Source organism: Cimex lectularius, unplaced genomic scaffold (genome assembly GCF_000648675.2).
Source record: "Cimex lectularius strain Harlan isolate CLEC.00 unplaced genomic scaffold, Clec_2.1 scaffold36, whole genome shotgun sequence".
NCBI classification, from domain to species: Eukaryota; Metazoa; Arthropoda; class Insecta; order Hemiptera; family Cimicidae; genus Cimex; species Cimex lectularius.
In genome coordinates this window covers 2237646-2258410 of record NW_019392648.1, presented here as the reverse complement: position 1 = coordinate 2258410, position 20765 = coordinate 2237646, and the positions used below count along the sequence as shown (strand labels likewise).

The 20765-nt window shown below is 34.5% G+C and overlaps 1 protein-coding gene across 1 annotated transcript; it reads left to right on the top strand.

Annotated features, from left to right (window-relative positions):
• Window positions 1-650: 650 nt before the first annotated feature.
• Window positions 651-20158, top strand: LOC106668466 (leucine-rich repeat-containing protein 15-like). The gene is made up of 2 exons (XM_014397267.2): window positions 651-836; window positions 17787-20158. The coding sequence occupies exon 2, from the start codon at window positions 17791-17793 to the stop codon at window positions 19912-19914; it is 2124 nt and encodes a 707-aa protein (XP_014252753.1). The 5' UTR covers window positions 651-836; window positions 17787-17790; the 3' UTR covers window positions 19915-20158.
• The last annotated feature ends 607 nt before the right edge of the window (window positions 20159-20765 follow it).

Here is a 20765-nt window from a genome sequence, read left to right as displayed (position 1 = left end):
AGAGTTCGTGGTCGGATTAAACAAATAAATGAATGAAAAAGTGCAAAAAGGAGGGAAAATTCGAAAGGTGGATTGAGATGGGAAGTTGGTGTCCGAGTGGATCGAAGACACGATAGCTCAAGTGGTAGAGCAGCGGCGTATATAGCCAAAGGTAGTGGGTTCGAATCCCGCTTGTGACACTGACTTTTTTTATCTCAACCAAAAACCTTAATTAATTGAAAAGAATTCATTCGGTCAAGCGGACCACAAAACCTAATAAAACATTTTAAATTAAGATTTTTTGTTGTTGTAAAAAATGATAAAAATCGCATTGCCTTTTTGTTGAAGGATTGTTGAATCTGTACTTGTGTCTTAAGCTGTTTGATTATAATTCAGTAAATGGCTTGGCTCAATTTGGGTTTGGAAGAAAATTGACGACATCGCTCTTGTTGACATTTTTACATCATGTGTGCTCTTTCTGTACTTTCTGTCGGATCGCATCATTTGCCATCTGCACATGTCTCTGTATTATTTGAAATGCAAAAAATCAAAACTAGTTTTGTTAGTCAACTTGCACCTTCCATGGGAGTGGTAGTGGAGTATGGACTGTGGAAGAGAGCCAGAGAGAGCCACTTGTTGCTTTGTGAAGAATTCTCTCCGATGAGACTGGTGGGAGTACACCAGTTCGTTTTTGGATGTGAGACGCTGTTCAGCCTTCGGTGTCGCACAACCCAAACCATTTGATCCGATACGAGAGAAAATTCGTACTTTTTTACTCGCAGATTTAAAAAAGTGTTTGAGTTCTTCAAAGGATAAACGAGTTCTTGCGGCGAGAGAAGAAACCATCGGCAAATTATGTAAGTTTGAAATTTTCTGCGAATGTCAGACGAGTTTCACTCGTGAATTTCTCTTTTTACACTTCCTGAATTTATTTTTTGTCTTTATTCCCCTATTAAGGGGTTTGAACATGACTTTATATACAACTTCAAGGAGTGTTTTGTATTACTGCAATAAACTTTTATACATATACGCTAACGATTTATACAGTTTTGAAGATTATAAACTTCATTTTGAATTGTGTAAGACGTGAAGATTTGAATGCTTCTTAACCGACCTTGAAGGCGTGGCCGGGGCGAGGCGTTTGAGAATCCAATTATCGTACATGTACCAAAAAATCCGTTTTGGACATGGTCGCTGCGGGCGAAGTTGATTTAGGAAAAAGGCCTAAAGATGACTCCAACAGGAGCATCGTGAAAATGGAGAATTTTTTGGAACCTCCAGAGGTTAACAACCGGATGACAATATTAGCCCAAAATGGCGTCTTTTTTACCTGTTGTGTACCTGTTAAATACCTGGCAGTCTAAATCCTTGTAAATATTCCCGTTTGTCAATATTAAAATTATAAAAAGTGATATCAAAAAACCCGCAAAACACGTTTCAAAATTTATAATGGAGGGTCAAAAGATTGAACAGCTTTCAGACCATGCAAAATGTAACTCTTTTTCTTCTTATTCCATTCATTATTTTGGTCAGCCAATCTTGAAAAACATTTTTTGAAAATCAAATTTACAAACCATTATATATTGTGCGAGTGTAAAATTATGAATTTAAAATTGCACGTGGATTGTATCCAATAAGGGACACCTGTTAATATCCGGCAGCCTAAATCTGGCCAAATATTCGCGTTTGTCAATTTACAAAGGGAAAAAAACTGTTATATATATTTTTAAAAAACGCATTTCAAAATTTACAATGGAGGGACGAAAGTTTAAAAACCTTCCAGACTATGCTTAATTAAATATTTGCGCTTATTCCACCCATTATTTTGGCCAGCCAATCTTGAAGAACATTTTTTGAAAATCAGATTTACAAACGGTTGTATATTGTGCAAAATTATGAATTTAAAATTGGACGTGAATTTTATCCAATAAGGGCCACCTGTTAAATATCCGGCAGCATAAATCCGACCAAATATTTGCGTTTGTCAATTGACAAAGGGAAAAAAACTGTTATATCAAAAAAAAAAACCAAAACATTTCAAAATTTACAATGGAAGGACAAAAGTTTGAAAACCGTTCAGACTATTCTTAATTAACTATTTTTGCTTATTCCATTCATTATTTTGGCCAGCCAATCTTGGAGAACATTTTTTGAAAATCAGATTTACAAACCATTGCGTTCTGTGCAATTCTAAAAACTATTTTAAAATTGGACGTCAATTTTATTTAATAAGAGCCACCTGTTAAACACTTGGTATGCTAAATCCTTCTAAATGATCCCCTTTTGTCAATATAAAAAAATCCCCGTAATATCGAAAAACCCGCAAAACGCATTTCAAAATTTACAATGGAGGGACAAAAGATTGAACACATTTCAGACCATGCATGATCTAACTATTTTTTCTTCTTATTCCACTCATTTTTTTTGGTCAGCCCATTTTTAAAAACGTTTTTAAAATTCAGGTTTAGAAACTATTACACATTGTAAAATCTGACCAAATATTCGCGTTTGTCAATTTACAAAAGAAAAAACTGTTATATCAAAAAATCCGCAAAACGAATTTCAAATTGACTGCTTCGATTTAAAATTGGAAGTCAATTTTATCGAGTAAGAGTCCTCTGTTAAAAAATAAAAAAATAGCAATGTAAATTTGAAACGAACGCAGAATTTTCTAAGCTACTTATTCAAATTTGATTTTAAAGAAAAAAAAAACAATCGATTCGTCCAAACCAATAATAAAATTCAAAATTGAACGAGTGAAATTGTTTTAAACGATTTCTGAACTATTCGAAAAAACGCTCTTATCGCATTTTTTGACTTATCGGTAAATAATCTCTTTTACCTCAGGTAACATTGTCTAGAAAGGCCGATTAAAATGTAGATTATGCTTTTTTTTATTCTTTTTTTATTTATTTATTTTTTATTTTTTTGTTTTCAGATTTACTGCCAACCTTGGCGTCCCAATGTCGGTCTTACTAAGCAATATTCTTAGTCATTGCATTTTCAAACGGAAAACCAAATAGTAAAAAAATGTTTAAACAATTAGCATCACGATGCAATCGAAATAATCCCAGTGTACAGTAAAAATCGATGAGTCTGATGAAAGTTATTATTATTAGCATTAAACATGTTTTTAATTAATCCCGAGAAGATATTGGGTATTTTTAATTAAAAGAGAAAAAGTTTAAAGAATAGGTTAGACTTGTAGGTACAATATCTAATAAAATCAACTCGAATACCAACAATCAAACAATTAAAAGTTTATATAATAATTGTTTAAAATTTATAATAATAATTATTGCCAGGAAACAAATGAAAAATGAAATTCTTTCCAAGCAAATTTTCATATTATAAATAATTTAACACGATCAATATCCTTTAAAAAAAAAATAATAATTCCGATATCGGCGGGTTCACTTTTGCAACTAACGTCGTGCGAGAGACGTGGTTGTAGAAATCCTTCAGCCTGATGATGAGCTAAGGGCTCGAAATCCGGATCGTTAGGAAACAACTTACTGTGAGTAGGTACTATCTTTTTTAAAAAAAGGATTGAACATCGCACTCACTCCATCATTCATCCTATCTATGATCAATTTCCTTCCTTGTCTTTCAATTTCCTTCTGCTAGTCATTCGCTCTCTCTCTCTCTCTCTCTCTCTCTCTCTCTCTCTCTCTCTCTCTCTTTCTCTATCTATCTATCTATCTAAAACAAAAAATCTAAGCAAAAAAAAAGTATATCAAAATCAATTAGAAGATAATGTTTTTTTTTAATTCATGTCTAAAATTTACTAAAGATGTTCTCGTCCTTGGTTGACGGATGATTATACAGATTATACATTTATTTAGAATGCTTAAATATATATTTAATTAATTAACATGGTCAATTTCCTTCCTTCTCTTTCATTGTCTATTGCAAGAGCTATTTTGGTTTTCTTTTAAATCATATTCTTACATTGCACATCGTTAAATAAAATCAACAGACAGGTAACAAAAAAAGAAAAGGAAATAAATAGAATAAATCTTTCATCTTTCTCTCAAGGTAAATACTATTATAAACATATTGACCAATTTCCTTCCTTATTCTCTCTTTTTGTTCTTTCCCTTTCTCTTTTTCAATCTTCATCTCCCGCTCGCTCTTTCTTTCTCATCAAGTCACTATTCTTACCTCCATTAGTCTTTTACTCCTAATTTTTTCTTATTGTCCTCTTACTTTTCTATTTTATGAATTACTTTCTATGTGCTAGTCATTCGCTCTCTCTCTCTCTCTATTTCTTTATACCTTCCCTCTCACTATCTTTTTCAGGGTTTCTCTTAACTGTTTCTTTCTCTTATTCTCTATCTATTACTTATTATTTTTACCTCAAAATCTTAGCTATACCAACCAGTCGTTCGAACACTATTTTCCTTTATCTTCCTCTCACCTTTTCCACATTTTTTTCTTCTCTATCACTTGTTCTTTAGCTTATTTAGCCATATTTACTTGTTGACTCACTATCTTTATCGTCCGCTCATTCTTTTCTGTGTGACTATGTAGGTAGGTATGTGCATTTCTCACTCTCTCTCTCTCTCTCTCTCTCTCTCTCTCTCTCTCTCTCTCACACACACACACACACACGTTTACATTATGCTACGCTTAGCTTGATTTTGCCTTGGGCTTAAAGATAAGACTACACGCTCAAATAGAAACAAACCGACAACAAAGAAACAAAAAGAAAGAAACTCAAAACATCTTTGACCTATAAAAATCATTCATGAGAAAGCAGTGAATAATGACTGAATTCAAGGAAGACCCGAGCCAAATTAATATGCGGTTTAATTATGCTGTAATCCCCGCTCGTGTGAATCACTGCTCAATGAATACAGTTGATAGGTCATATATGGCAGGTGTTCATAAAACCGAACAATTAAAATATTGTTATTATATATAAAAAAATAAAGTTAGGCATTTTTGTAAGTAAAGATGGTAACAAAATATACTATTAATAAAAACTTGAAATGTTAAAACTGCAAATATTTTATGGTGAACCTTCATAAATACGTTTGTGCGGAATAAGGGCGGTTATTTTCAACCAGGCATAAAGGCACAATGCCAAAATTAAATTTTTATTTGGTGATTGATCACTAGGCGAATTAAAACTAGCCGGTTTGTTTACAACTACTAACTCCCAAGATCAATCAAATAGACGTCCAATAATTTGCTTCGAAAATTAGTGTTGAAAGTTTATGTACAAGGGGCCGATTCGAATTGTTTCTAAACGCTTTAAATTTGATAATACAAGCGGAGTTGTTGTGAGGGAGGAAAAGTAGTTCAATAATGACTCTCACAATACCTGAAATTCCAGGAAATTTGTTCCATTATAATTTGCCATTCAGAAACCGTAAGAGATACCGATAGGCTTTCGTAATTATAACGAGTCGTCCTTCATCGAGTCGTAAGCGGGAATAGGAAACGGAAAACGGACGAGAACGGCTTCAGCAATCGGTGGATAAATTGCAACCGATATTTTCCTTCCTATTCGCTTAAAAAGTTACAAAGAGAACCTTAATTTACACTTTGTTCAAAATTTTCTCTAGGGGAACTGTTATAAGAAAAGAACTTTTCTTGTTTAATAATGTGGGAAGTTTATGGTCGAAAAACTGCTCAGGTCATCGCCGGCACTGCGTGTTTTTCCATCTCTTTCTAATCTTTCACGCATATTTTTTAGCCTACAGCTATTTGAGCGTCTCGATCTGTTACTGATTCTCTGATTTTAAATTAAAACTAAGTCTGTATCCTAAAATGGTAGCCTTTCATTTGTGCCTCAGGTTGTCCCCAGAGTACTGTATCCTCGGGGAGAGATTGAACCCACTCCATTCTCGCTAATAAGTTACTTTTACTCTCTAGACGTCACACAATCAACCCAGTTTACTCGATATTCCTCGGGGCGGAGTTAAGCACCCCGTCAGATCCGTACCCGCCGATTTATCCCAAGACTATGTACAGAACCGATGATATGCACAAATATTGTCTATTGTCGACCGATATTTCATCCTTGCATGACGGGCACCTACGCAGTCACTTTCCGGCCAGAAGGTGCCTGTGCGTTATTCTTGTATGACCTATGCGTAGTCTTGTCAGTGTGGCCTTTTTAACCTTTTTGACCTATATTGTCTATAAACGAAATAAACAAACAACAGCATACAAAATTTCCATATCGTTTTTAGTTTTCAAAACAGTAATAATAATAGTAACAATATAGATTTTACGAAATTCAAAAAAGTTTTTAAAAAATCGGAAATAAATCCAAATTACAACAATGTTTAAATGTAGAAATGTAACAATATATAAAATATAACTATATATAAAGCAAAACCAAGAAAACAAATGCAAAAATAAAAAGTATTAAACAATATTGTATATAAAGTAGGAAAATATCTAAGAATGATTCATATGAATATACAAAAAAAAGATCAAATTTATCATTGTATATAAATCCATTTATGTTTAGTGGTCTAATTGACTAAATTACTTATTTCAATTAATTATTCTTTTTACGTAAGGTCTTGATTGAGCTGAAAAAGTTAAGTGTCACGAGGGGGGATTCGAACCCACGACCTTCGGCTCATACGCCGCTGATGGAACCAATTGAGCTAATATGACTTCACCTGGGGGGGTCGTGGGTTCGAATCCGGTTCGTGATACTTAAATTTTTCATCTTAACCAAGACCTTACATAAAAGAAATAATTAATTGAAATTGTACATAAACTCTAGAAAGGAGTAGTTAAATTATTATAAGATATGAAGATATTACACAAATAATATTAGAAAATAATTACATAATCTAAATATGTTGATTAAGTAAGTAAAAATATTAAACTATAATTATTTAATTCAAAAATATATGAAAGAAGGGTGGAGAGAGACGAGCACCTTGAGGAACATCAGAAGAAACCAGTTTTATTTATATGAATATAGTATTAAGTTATTAAAATTCAAAGTTAAAAATGACAACGGTTTCCGTCTAGATTAAAAATTTCATCATAGACACATCGCTAACGTAAACTGCTGTTATTTTCTAATTGTTGTTTGTTTTGTTTTTGTCCAAAGTGCATAGCTCACTCAGAAGAATTACAAAACCGATATCATACTTTTTCAATGTATCACGGAACAAACCGAAACTAAAATACTGTATGAGTCATAAGCACCGGCCCAATGAATAATCGAGTAAATAATTAGAGTTGATGATGGGTGTCGGCCTGAGAGTCGGTGAACTCATGTGAACTCAGCTGGTTCAGCATAAGTAAATAAATAGATATGACTCGGAGGATATATTTGTTGTGAGATAGTGTTAACGTTTATAACGTGTATTTTTTAAAAGAAAATACTTTGGCCTAATTGCCTTTAAAAATCACTTTGGATAAGAGGAATGATGAAATTTTATGTCAAATCGACGGGGTCAGATCTGAAGAAGAGTGTCTTTTACGCGATTACAATATACATGCAATTATTTGTACTAAAAGACAGTATTGTATATTGAACAATGCGATTTTGGCGAGGATTCTCTATGATGACAGCGGGGTGACGAATGTGAAATATGGTCCTGATCAATCTATCAAACGCGTTTCGGCATTTCGCCATCTTCAGTGTGTGGGAAAATGCTTTGTTGTACGACTTTTAGAACGTCTTTGAGTCTAGGGGACATCTTTATCTTTTTTTTAAATAAATTATCTAAAACATCCAAATATTTATGTAGTTCGGTTTTGTATAATTAGCATTTATCTAAGAACGAAAAGGAAAAGAAGAAAAACCTAGTCGAAAAAAAATCAAAGTAAAACAAATAAGAAAGAGCATGTAGTTTTCGCTTTTCAATAGGATAGATACAATTTTGTGAAATTGTGTCTGGGGGAGGGGCGTCGGTGGCCGCAACGGTTTAGCCGTTGACGCGGCGCTCATCACTGTAAGGTAAAGGTCCCGGGTTCGAATCCAGCGGCCCTATATTCAAACTCGAAATACTTACAAATGGGCTTTTTTTTTAACTGGCACCCTGAGGGTTTATTTGACCCTCTGCTGTTGCGAACCCTCGTTAAAATTTAAAAGAAAAATGTGTCTGCGGGGTGATGAAATTCGGTCCTGATGATTGGTCATCATCATATACAACAACTTACTAAAAATACTGTTTTAATTATCTGGAAATTATTAATTATTTTATACATTCAATTTCAAAAGAGCAACCTACTTCAATTAACTTTAAATAAACATTATTTAATACATTAAAAATTACATAAATATTTTGATGTTTTAGCTAATTCATTTTAAAAATGAATATATGCTGGATTAAGTCTGTACACAGTTTCAGTAGGACATCCATCTAAGAAAGATAGCCGCTATTTCAAAAATCCAAAAACTTTCAGTTTCACAATTATTTTTTAAAGCAGTAAAATCTGTGATTATTCTAAAGTTTAAAAGGTTAACTATTCCTATAATGCGTTTTCAAAATGGAAATGCATTTTTTAGTTTTTGGCGCATTTTCTCAATTTTTCCCATTTGTTCTTTAAAATTGACACATTATAAAGTAAAAAACTATATCAAATTATAAAAATAAAAATAAAAAAACGAGTGGTAGATGTCGAGTGAGAGAAAGAGAGAGTTAGAAAAACAGACACTAAGTAAATACTTGCACAGTAAAAAGACGTAGATGTAGATGTAGATGATTAGTCAAGGTGCACTTTATACTGGGCCCTTGAAGAGCTGATGGTATTCCCCCTTATTTTATATTATTGCTTATAGCACACCGGTGAGTCCTGGTTTATCAAGCAACTTGATTACTAGGCCCGGTTTCAGTGGTTGAATTTTTTTCTTTAGTTACAATGTACGTTCCAAAACACTTCCTCCTGTGGGCAAGTGTTGAACCATAGTTTGTTGATAGGTGTGTTGGTCTCTGCTTTGCAGAATCTGCATGTGCCGTCTTGGGCTACACCAATCTTCTTTAAATGTCCATTTAGTTTTCAGTGTCCTGTTAAGAATCCTGTTAGGGTTCTTAGGTTTTTCTTTCTTCCCTTAATACATTCAATTACCTCTTTCCTTTCAAAATTTGTTAGGAGGTTCTTGGATTGTGTCCGATGAGTAAATTCCATTCTTCCCTCATCTTCTTTTTAATCTTTTGTCTGAGGTACTCATTGATAGTGTAGGTTCCTATGCCACAGAAGGGTTCGGGTCCTATCAGCAGAGCAGCCGCTCTTCTTGCAAGGGCGTCCGGTTTCTCGTTGCCTTCTACTTCCACATGCCCTGGGACCCTGCAGTGGCTGACATTGTTCTCTATACCTAGTTTGTTTTCTTTGGTTTTGCAGTTCAGCACCATGTTTGATCTAATGATGTTTGAACTTAGTGCTTTGATGGCTGCTTAGCTATATAACATGATAGCTGTTCTTTTTTTTGTATCCTTTATTCAAATTGAATTGGGTACATCTCTCGATTTCGTGGACCTCAACTTGGAAGATACTGGTTTTCCCATAAGTTCTGAGTATTAAAAGATATACTTACTTCTCGCAGAAAAAGAGAACGAGAATCGGGTAGAGAGAATGAGGGTGAGTGAAAGAAGACCAATAAATAACACTAGAAAAGTTAAAGAAAGAGCAAGGGGTAAATAAGAAAGAATGGCACAAAAGTGTAGAGGAAAAAGGAAAGGGGGTGAACACAAGCGACCCAGGTAAGAATAGTTTGAAAGAAAGAACAAACGAGTGAGAGAGAAAAAATTAGATAAACACACACAAAGAAAGGAAGAGGAAGAGGATGCGTGAATACAACCGGTAAATAGAGCTGGATAAGGTTCAAAAGCTGGACATTTACGATTATTTTTCTCTTTTCTGAACACAGTCAAATTAGCCGTAAAAGGTTTGGTGTTGTGCCAATGGTTGTCGGTGCGAAATAATGTATTCAAGCGATAAGGAAAATAAATAAGATAACAGCGACGTTGCCGTCGTGAAAGGGGTTTCGGTTTTAAGTCTAAAACAAATTTCCCCTCAGGGCTTAATTTTTTGCAACTCAAGACAAGAGCTCTATTGTCATTAATGCTCATGACGTGTAGTCTCAATGTTCAATTTTTGTACCGGAGTAAGAGCGAAAAGATGACGCAATTGCGAATGAGTTATTGTTATTTTTGAAACACTTTGTAAATGTGTTTGTCCCAAATTGTAATTAGCCATTGAGCTAAACCTTGCAAAGTTAACAGCTCTCGTTTCACACTTCCAATTCGAATTTTGCAATTTTTTTAAAAAGAATTTCTTGAGGAAAAACATAATCGGTTTTGTTTGGTTTTCAATGAAATTGTTATTATCAACAGTTTTCTTTCGTCACAGTTCCCCCTTTGAACGTTGCGCAAAGTTTAATCAGCTCGATTTGTGTTCCACATAAATGTCCGGCTCTCTCGCGTTCTCTTCCCCGTTAATTTCATCAAACGGTGTAAATTTTTAAAAGTGATGTCACTTTTTGAAATGTTAAACGGCTCTTAAAATAAATCGATTATGTTTTCGATTAAATTTCACCCAAGACTAAAAAGTAATCATTTTCCAAAGGCAATATTTCCAATATTGTATTTTTTTTTTTTCTATTTATATAGAATACAAAGCAGTTCGGTAAAAATGTAGCCGAATTATGTAGCTAGGTAAACTGGCATCAATTCTTCGGAGGAGGTTTGATAAATAACAATTGAGTGAAACAACATCCTATTAAGCCGTATTGTCTTTACTCTTTACACCAAGTAGGTTTTATTAGAAGACTGGGCGCTCCGACTACACGGCGCCGACAATAAAATGAAACTCGGTATGCTAAATGAGTTTGCGATCTGGGTGGTATAGACAAATAGTAAAGAAAAGAGGGGAAGAGCGAATGGGAAATGATGGAGGGGGATAGCAGAGAGAGAGAGAGAAGTACACGTACCTACGTGTATACATACAAACACAGACAAATAGAGTAAGGCATGGAAACAACGAATGATAATTAATATAGAAGTTGTAAAGAGAAAGTGGTAGATATTGATAAAGAGATTGAATAAGACAGAAAGAAACACATGTTTACGTACGTACTTATTTACGCATAAAAGGAGCGTGAAAGGAACAAAAAAAGAGAAAAATAGTGAATGAGCGAGTGACTAGCAGATAAAGCTAAGAAAAGGGATTTTAGGAAAAATAAAGAACGAGTAAATGAGAGAGAGAGGGGAGAGAAAGAGAGGAAGATGGATAGAGAGAAGGGGGGAAAATGTTAGGTCTCTTAGTCCTCTCTGCACGTAACAAGGGAAGAAGATTATCAGAAGCAGAAGAAGAAGAGAGAAAAGAAAGTGAGAGAGATAGAAAAAAGAAAGCAAGAGATAGATTAGAGAAAGAGAGAGAGAAAGGGGGAGAGCGGGAAAGAGAGGTAGATGGATAGAGAGAAGGGGAGAAAAAGTGATTGATCCTTAATGTTTTACAATTAATTAAGGTTTTTTTTTAGTCGAGATGAAAAAAAGGGGGGTTGAGATGGGGAGTTGATGTCCGAGTGGATCGAGGCCACGATAGCTCAGGTGGTAGAGCAGCGGCGTATCTAGCCGAAGGTTGTGGGGTCGAATCCCTCTCGGGCCATTAACTTTTTTTCATCTCGACTAAAAAAAAACCTTAATTAATTGTAAAGTATTAATTGGTCAAGCAGAACACGAAATTAGTGAACTTAATGTTTTATTTCATCACGCAAAGTTAGGTCTCTTAGTCCTCTTTGCCATGTAACAAAGGAAGAAGATTATCAGATGCAGAAGAGAGAGAAAAGAAAGTGAGAGAGATAGAAAAAAGAAAGCAAGAGGTAGATTAGAGAAAGAGAGAGAGAATGGGGAGAGAGGGAAAGAGAGGTAGATGGATAGAGAGAAGGGGAAAAAAAGGGATTGATCTTTAATGTTTTATTTCATCAAGCAAAGTTATGTCTCTTAGTCCTCTCTGCCACATAACAAGGAAGAAGATTATCAGAAGAAGAAGAGAGAGAAAAGAAAGTAAGAGAGGTAGAAAAAAGAAAGCAAGAGATAGATTAGAGAAGGAGAGAGAGATAGAGAGAGAGAGAGAAAGAAACACCCATAATACCTACATACATACATAGAAAAGATGGTAAATATAGTATATAGGTAAATATAGTGAGCGAGCGAGTAGTTAAATTAATTAAAAAACAAGTGTAAGAACAGGAGAAAAAACAGTGGGGTAGAAGGCGAAAGAAAAATAAAGAAAAAAGAGAAAAACGCTGTCCGAACATCTAGTTTGATAGAAGTTTGTTAGATAGAACTAAGAAAAATATGAGAGATAAAAATAACAAATGATAGATAAAAATAAGAGAAAGAAAGAGTAAAGAGAATCACGTACACACATCTTCACCCTGAAAAAGAGAGTGAGGGGGAAAGTAAAAAGAAATAGGGTGAGAGGGCGAAAAAGTTCAAAGAACTAGACAACGTAAAGAAAGAGAAAGGATTATCGAAGAAAAGAATGGTAGAAAAGTAAGAGGAAAACAATTTCTGGAGAAATCGAATAGCAGATACAGGTGAAAAAAGAGTTTGATAGAAAGGAAAAAACGAGTGAGAGGAAGAGAGGGTTAAAGAAACCCATATACAAATAAACACAGAAAAAGAGTGAGAGAATGATAAAAATGACTGAGTAACTAGTAGATACAGCTACGAATGGATTTTAGGAAAAGTAAAGAACGAGTGGTATAGAAAGGGAAAGAAAGAGGGTGGAGTGAGAGAGAGAAAAAAAGACATAGGGAAGAAAGGGAGAGGTGAGAGAGAAAGAGAGCTAGCTTTCCTTTCAAATTCGTATGTAAATTAAATAACATAATTATTGTTGCTAATTATAAAAGTTTGAAATAAGCCTCTTCCGAAGTTGACAATACTTTCTTATCCATCCTAATGCCTCCAACTTTCTACCTTCCTTTTAAAAAAGTTCTTGAAGCCGTCTTTCCTCCTTTGGACGTCCTCCAGATCTATTCTTCATCCATGTTGCACAGTGTACGACTCTTTTTGTCTTTTGGATGTCGTCCCGTATTGTATGACCAGCTCAGTTCCATTTTAAAGTTTAAAGCCTTTTTGGACTTCATTTCTCTTTTAACCCGCCGTTTGAATCCTAACGTCCATAGATTGCAGGAGTTGAAGGCCTTTTTTCTTCATTATATTTGACATATAATTTAATTAAATATGTGAATTTAACTGTTCATAAATAATATATATAACTAAAGCAACAAGCAGAAAGAAAAATAACATTCTGTTAACTTTGTTCGATATAAAAAGAGAACAAAATGGCGAAAGTAAATATGAAAGATAAACAAAAACAATAGTAGGAATCTTGACAGACGAGTTAAAATATTATTTAAAAAAGTAATTTATTTCTGTACAAAGTCCTGGTAAAGCTAAGGATGTAATCACAATCAATATTCCTGGCATGTATTCAGAAGTAAGAAAAGAAGAAAAAAATTTAAGCCGTTTGTGCTCTTTTTTTAATATGTAATCTATCTTCTCAGTCGTTGTTTTATTATTCCTGAATTCCTGTTTTATTTATTCTATTATTCTGGGTACATTGTTTGGTTTGTCCTTCCAGTCTAATCTGCCGTACGTCACTTTTATTCTGATCGAATAAGTGTTGAGCCAAATGCGTTGCATTTCCAGAATAATTTTCTGGTGTAATGGCAGTTTAAGTAATTATAACGAGTTTTCTCAAGAAAGTCGCCATTCTTCTTGTATGTTCGGCTCGGATTGAAACTAGCAATCTTACATGTTGGATCACTTAGCGTGTACCCTGTAAAAATCCGAGTCGTTTTCGCCCAAGTGGCCAGTTTAAATCCAGGAGGTGAAGTCATTTTATTTAAATATGCAGTTTAATTTAATAGACCAAGACTGGTTATGAGGATTCGGGGAATTCGCGAAACAGAAAGTTCGCATAATTGTCCGCCCTCTCTTGCATATGTTATCGAAAAGACCAAACCTTGTGCTTTCACGCCGTGGACTGATACTAAAAAGAACAGTAAACTTCCTGTGTTACGATAGAAGCAGTAAATATTAGAATATATCTTTACTCCCCCTACCGGGCCCGCTAAGCCCGTATGTCTGTCTCGTTTTGGGAGGAGAATAGCATTCCGATCCTATGAGAGCATAGTTTAACTTTCCCAACGGGCTACGGGTGGCCCATTGCCCCTTTCCCTTCAGAACTAATTGTAAAAGTTCGAGTCCTAATAAAACAAAATAAATTTAAAAAAAGCTTGATATTTAAATTTTACATATGTTTTCTTATGTGAGCTCCTTTCTCTGGGCTGCGTGGTATTCCAGCTTTTTATCTTATCTTTCGTGTCAATTTGGTTTTATCGAAAAAAATATTCCCTTGCGTTGCTAAGTGAATAAATACGCGTATAACATCAACAAATAAAGGCGATTACTTTAGTTCAAAGGCTGTTCTACATAAAAAGGTTTCTTTTTATTACAATGTTTTATTATGTTCAAAAACATTCTTAAAAAATTACGCTTTGTGGCATTTTACTGTCAATTGTACAATTTTCTCCTGCCGTAAACGTCGCACAGTGTTAGTATAACGTAAGTTAATAATAGAACAATAAAATTGTTAATGATTATTTGAAAATTTTGAACACCAATTTGTCGGCGTTTAAGCTGAGAATATTGTTTTATTATATTTCTAAGTTAAACGAATTTACCATTCAAAAGCTTATCTTTAAGAAAGGGAGAGAGAGAGAAAGAAAGAGAGAATTGAACATTTTATTTATAAAACCTCGCAAAATTAGGTCTCATGGAACTTTCTAACATTTAACGAGCAACGAGAGAGAAAGAGAGAGAGATACTCATAGAAGAAAGAAAAACAAACATAAGAGAAAGAAGTATTAAAAAAGAAACAAATGAGGACAGGACGATAGATACACAGAGAGAACACTGTATGCGTCAGTGGTCCGTGCATTCACGCTGAGCATCGCCAGGTAGTTTGATATCGCTGAAAATTTGAATTTTGAAAATTTTAAGGCAAAAGGGTGCGTGTTGTCTGGGAAAAAGAGTATGTGCTAGAAAGATAGTTTCCATTTATGATAGAGGATTTCGTTTTAATTGCTTAATTATCCCCTAAACTAGAATATTTCTGTCAATTATGAAGTAAATACGTACAGAGTTCAATGTAAAACGAATAAAGGTACATATTGACCACAAAACCAGATTATTTCAAAAAATTAATGTTATCCAAAGATTGAAAAATACCGAGTTCTCCGTGGTTGAAATATTTTATTTAATTTTGTCTATTACATCGACGTTTCGGGCTTACGGCCCGTCATCAGCACCTAAACACGGAAAAATTCATGGTACAATTGCCATCCGAAGACACACATGTAAGTAATTTACAATTTTTTATAAAAATAAATATACCTGGAATTATTGAACTTGTTAAATGTTTTGAACTTACGGAATTTAATTTTTATAAAAAATTGTAAATTACTTATATGTTTGTCTTCGGATGGCAATTGTACCATTCGATGATGAGCCGTAAGCCCGAAACGTCAATGTAATAGACAAAATTAAATAAAATATTTCAACCAAGGAGAACTTGGGATTTTTCAACCTTTGATAATAATTGCTAGGAACCGTGGATTTAAAAAAAAAGTTTAATGAATTAGAAGTTGTATAAACTTAGATGTACATTGTAGCATTAGATTTAAGAATGATCCTTGAGAATAGAGACCAAATCTTGTGTTATTTATAAATAATTCGTTCTTTATCTTTCTCATCATCTTCTTCTCTTTCTCTCTCTCTCTCTCTCTCTCTCTCTCTCTCTCTCTCTCTCTCTCTCTCCGTGTGTTTTCTTTCTTTGAAATAAACCCTTTACTTCCATAATTTGCAAATTATGTATGTAATAATATGGGTGCTCTGGATGTTTTTGCAATTTGGTTTAGAATTTTAGGGTTTTATTTCATTAGCGTTATTATTTTTCAGTATTCATCTGAGTTAATCACTCTGTATGAAAGTGTACGTATAAAATAAATTAACCTTTCATATTTGGTTTAAGAAATAAACTTGGTAAATATAAGTGTTTGGTTTAAATGGTTGAGAAAATAAAAATGTTCACAGCTCCATATTTGTCGTTTCGTTTAAGGTTGGGTGTTTTAACAATGACTTTCGTATAAGATAATCAATCTTTAGATATAAGAAAAACAAACAGATAAAATACCGATGATTAAACCATTCTTTTGTTCTGAACAATTAATTGCTTGTTAGAGAGATGAATACTGTACTTTTATCGCGTTTTTTGTACGCCTCGACGTCGTACTGATCGATGTTTTCTTCTAAAAGAATAAATAAATAAATTGATATAGTGGACATTTGTCAAACTTAAATTTTCGAAAGTGCCTGTTTTAATAAGAAATGTGCTGGGTCGGCAACCCGTTTTACACCTGGCGACCCGTCCTCACGCTGCACCTGTCTTCTAGACCCTTTTCATTATTGAGTGCATTACATTTCTTTACATTTTACTATAAATGCTCTTTTTATAATAGCATTATAAATGAATCACTTCAAAATTCGATATAACAGACGGATCTTTAAAATAAAATAAAAAATTCGATTAAAAATATCCATTTTTTTTTATTCAACCTAAACCTTCACTAGATTTAATAATTAAGCATAATAAAAACGAATGTTTCAAGGTTTAACTAACCAAAAGATATTGGGTAAAGCGAATATCCAAATATAACAAAAAACAAGGAAAATATTTTTATCGTAACTCTGAGCATCCTGGTTTTGTTATCTTAAGACTTTATTTCCTATAAATCTTCATTGGTTGGTCAGGATTATAAGCAGGGTGGGGACAAGGCTTTCTTGTACATCGATTGACACAGGCAAAATTCACTTAAATGGAGTCGATGTCTTGCCTCACCCTGCTTATAATCCCGATGTGGGCAAAATGTCGAAATGAGAACAGGCAGACCAGTATGATTGAAGTTGAATCTACATTACCTTGCAGATCTTAATTTTTTGAAGTTTTCTGATATTTTAGATGTTTCAATAGTTTTAGAAAGTTTTTTTACATATTGGGTAAAATTTCCAAACCGATAGGTATCTAAGATCTAGTTAGGGGCTGCGGTATCTGAGTGGTTAAGGCACAGACTCTCGGCTATCCTGCGGTCGTGGGTTTGATCCCAACAGTCGCCTTGACTTTTTTTCAGACACCTAAGGGGACCAGTGGCCACAACTGAAAGAAATTGGCACGGCACTCATCAATGCAAGGTATGGGGGTGAGATCGGATTTCAACAACCCTGAATTTGGTCCCAAGCCCCTTCAAAAATGAGTTTCTTCGATGGAAGAACACTGGCACGCTGGGGGCTCAATTCACACACATATTGCGAGCTCCCAAAAAAATGGAGCCAGGAATAAAGTACAATAAGCTGTACAGCTACAGTGCTCAGTGGGACCTCCCAGTTCCTGGTATCCATTGTAAAAAATAAAAAAATAAAATCTAGTTACATCAATTCTCCAACTCACAACACACCTCAACCGGAGGGTGAAAATCTAAAACCAGTTAAAACACTTACTTTTTTTAATTTTTTTGGTATTTTAGATGTTTCACTAGTTTCCAAACAATATTTCACAAATTACAAGTGCTGGCATTTTAAAAGTAATTTCTAAATTCTCACCATCTTGCTGAGGCTGTGGAAATTTCACAATTTTAAATCTTTCAATAGATTTTGTTAACAACTTTTTTTTTAGTTTAAAGTTATTAGTTTTAACATTGGTTTGTTATTAACTTCTGAATTAAGATATATGATTTTATTTCTTTTTTGTTACAGATTGATGGATTACAAATTGCTAGTGCTCATTGCATTTGCATCTTATTGCTGTGCTGTGGAACTGCAGTGCCCACAGGAATGCAAATGTAGGGCCTCGAGGTTGAACAAAATCTTTGCGACCTGTACGACAATCGACCCGACCGTCCAATTCCAGAGTGAAGTGAATCACCTGGTCATTGTGAATCAGCATCATGACAATGGGCTTGTCCTCGGCGATAGAATCTTCATCGATGCGAACCTGCGTGAACTTGAGACCATCAGGATAACGAATAGCAGTTTGAAGGAGGTCCATTTCAATGCTTTCCACGGGTTGAAGAAACTGTCTCATGTCGATCTTTCAAACAACAATTTGACGACGATAGATGCAGACACATTCTTAAATAATAAGAAGCTAAAGCATGTAGTCTTGAACGGAAACCCGATTCAAATGAAGCCGAAACAAAAAAGCTTCCTGAACTCTGAATCCGTTCTTGAACTCTTGCTTGTTAACTGCAACATTGGCCACATCCCACCGGGTGTATTCGCCTCTTTGAAGAACTTGGAGTTTTTAGACCTCCGCAACAACAAACTGACAGAAATCAATGCGGATACTTTTGGAATGATGATCAACCTGGAAAGCATCGACCTTGGAGACAACTCCATATCGAAAATTGACAAAGACGCCTTCGCCGATATTGATGACTTGACAGTCCTTTCTTTAAGGGGAAATAAAATCAAAACAATAGAAGGAATTGACATTGAAACTTTAAAAGAACTCGATTTAAGCGATTGCCAATTCACAACTCTCCTGGCAGATACATTCGCTGGATTTCCAGACATTTACACTCTCAACCTGAGCGGTAATGCAATTACAGACATTAACAAAGATACTTTTACTGATTTGAGTTCACTTAGATACTTGGACTTGAGCCGTAACAACATTCAAGGACCTCTTGACCCCTTTTTATTTGAATTTAATCGTCAGCTTGAAACAATCTCATTCGCCGGAAACAACGATTTGTTTAGTTTCCCAGGTTTCCAAACAGAATTCTCTTCCTTATACAATTTAGATCTGTCAGGATGTGGTCTTACGAGTCTCACACCGAATTCATTCAAGGGAATGCCTTTCATCGATACACTGAACATCAGTGGTAACCATCTTGGACATATCCCGCCTAAAGCGTTTTACTCTATTCCCCATTTGACAGTATTAGATATTTCTAGAAACAAACTTTTCGGACTTAACAACAAGATATTTTTCAATAACCCACATTTACACAAACTCTATGTGTCTCATAATAACTTCAATTTGTTGCCTGCTATTCTGTTTAGCGGTACCCCAACATTATCTGTGCTCGATATGAGTTACAATCACATTTACCGTCTGTGGAACATAAGCGAATCTTACGTCATGAAAAATAGAAACATCCTTAGTAAATTAATCTATTTGAACACTGCAGGAAATAGATTGAAGTCACTGCATATGCATTCTTTTATTAGCATGAGAAATTTGGAGACACTCGACATTTCAAACAACCCGATCGTCTGCACACAAGATTTCAGCCATGTTATGCAATGGCTGATTGGCAAGAAGGTCGTGCCAAGCCTCGAAATGAGAAGAGACCCTGAAAGCTTAAATTTGATCAATAACAACATTCAATGGGAAGAGATTCTGAACGAAATGTGCCCCCTGGAACACGAGAGTAAGAACAATGCTTATAAAACCCAGTCCTTGGTGAACCAACTGAAAATTCATGCTGCAAAAAATAGAGAGAGAGAAGAAATTAAGATCACAGAAAACCCAGAAATGATTGAAACTGGGCCTTATACAATAACGCCACTCCCGGATGAATCGAATTTGGTATGGCCGATGGTTTTAATCTGGATCTCGATCCTTTCCATCATACTTGCCGTTGGAAACCTTGTCGCATTCTTCATATATAGGTCCCGCAGGAACTACGGCTCTACGACCTACACTCCAGCTCCATCTCTCAGCGGACACTTCTTAGTAAGACGAGGAGGAAGATCGGTTTACAAAAAACTCTATGCTGACTGCAGCGAACCGGCCCAAGTACATACAAATAACCCTTCAAAAATAATAACCATTCTCGGCTTCTCTCAAAACAGCAAACTCAATTCAAATGTGTGACAAACATATTATTTTCAAAGTACTTAAATGCAACTAAGTCAGTAGATTATAATTCCAAACAGAGGTACTTGTTACCATCTACTATTAAAAAGAGTAGAAAATCATCTTCATACATTGGTAAAATAACAAATTAAAAATTCCAAACAAAACATAGCCAATTGTTTACACTACGCTTTTTATAATTTCTTAACTATTGCCATCAGTACTTATATTTTAATATGTTGTACTGTGTATAAAATGTATAGTTAGATTTTAATGCATTATAAAAGAAATTTCAAGTAAAATTGCTTTCACTTGTATAACAATTGCATGATACAATATTTTGTAAAGCAATTAGATGATGAAAATAAATAATTTTTTGATATATTGTGTTTTTTAACTTTAAATTAATTGCAATTTATCTTGTAATTAATGTAAATCCTATTTGGTCAACTGTGTAATTACTAAGGATTCTATTCTTAACAAGCAAACAAAATAAAATACATGCTTACAAAATTACATTCTAAGAATGAAAAAAAGTTTGGGATTTTTTGATTGATGACTGTCAAGTGTGTGGTGATTAGTGACCGTTAATCGATAATTATTCAGAAATCGTGAGATGCGATCTGGTGTGATGTAGGTTTCAGAAAAACATTTTCTTTGTCATGCCAACGTTTCAATCTTTGTTGAGATCATCTTCAGGGCTCAAAGTGTTTGTTTTCTGTGTAATTGTGCCATTCTTGCGTGTCGTGTTGAGAGTGCCAGGGCACTCCTAGATTCCAAGGGGCATTCCTAGATCCAATTCTATTTGTCCTATATATCAGTGATATAAAGGACAAAATAAAACTCATTTAACCTACAAACTGATGGTA

What these genes read in the sequence shown, in the direction of transcription:
- LOC106668466 (XM_014397267.2), top strand. Translation starts at nt 17,791, where the DNA reads ATGGATTACAAATTGCTAGTGCTCATTGCATTTGCATCTTATTGCTGT.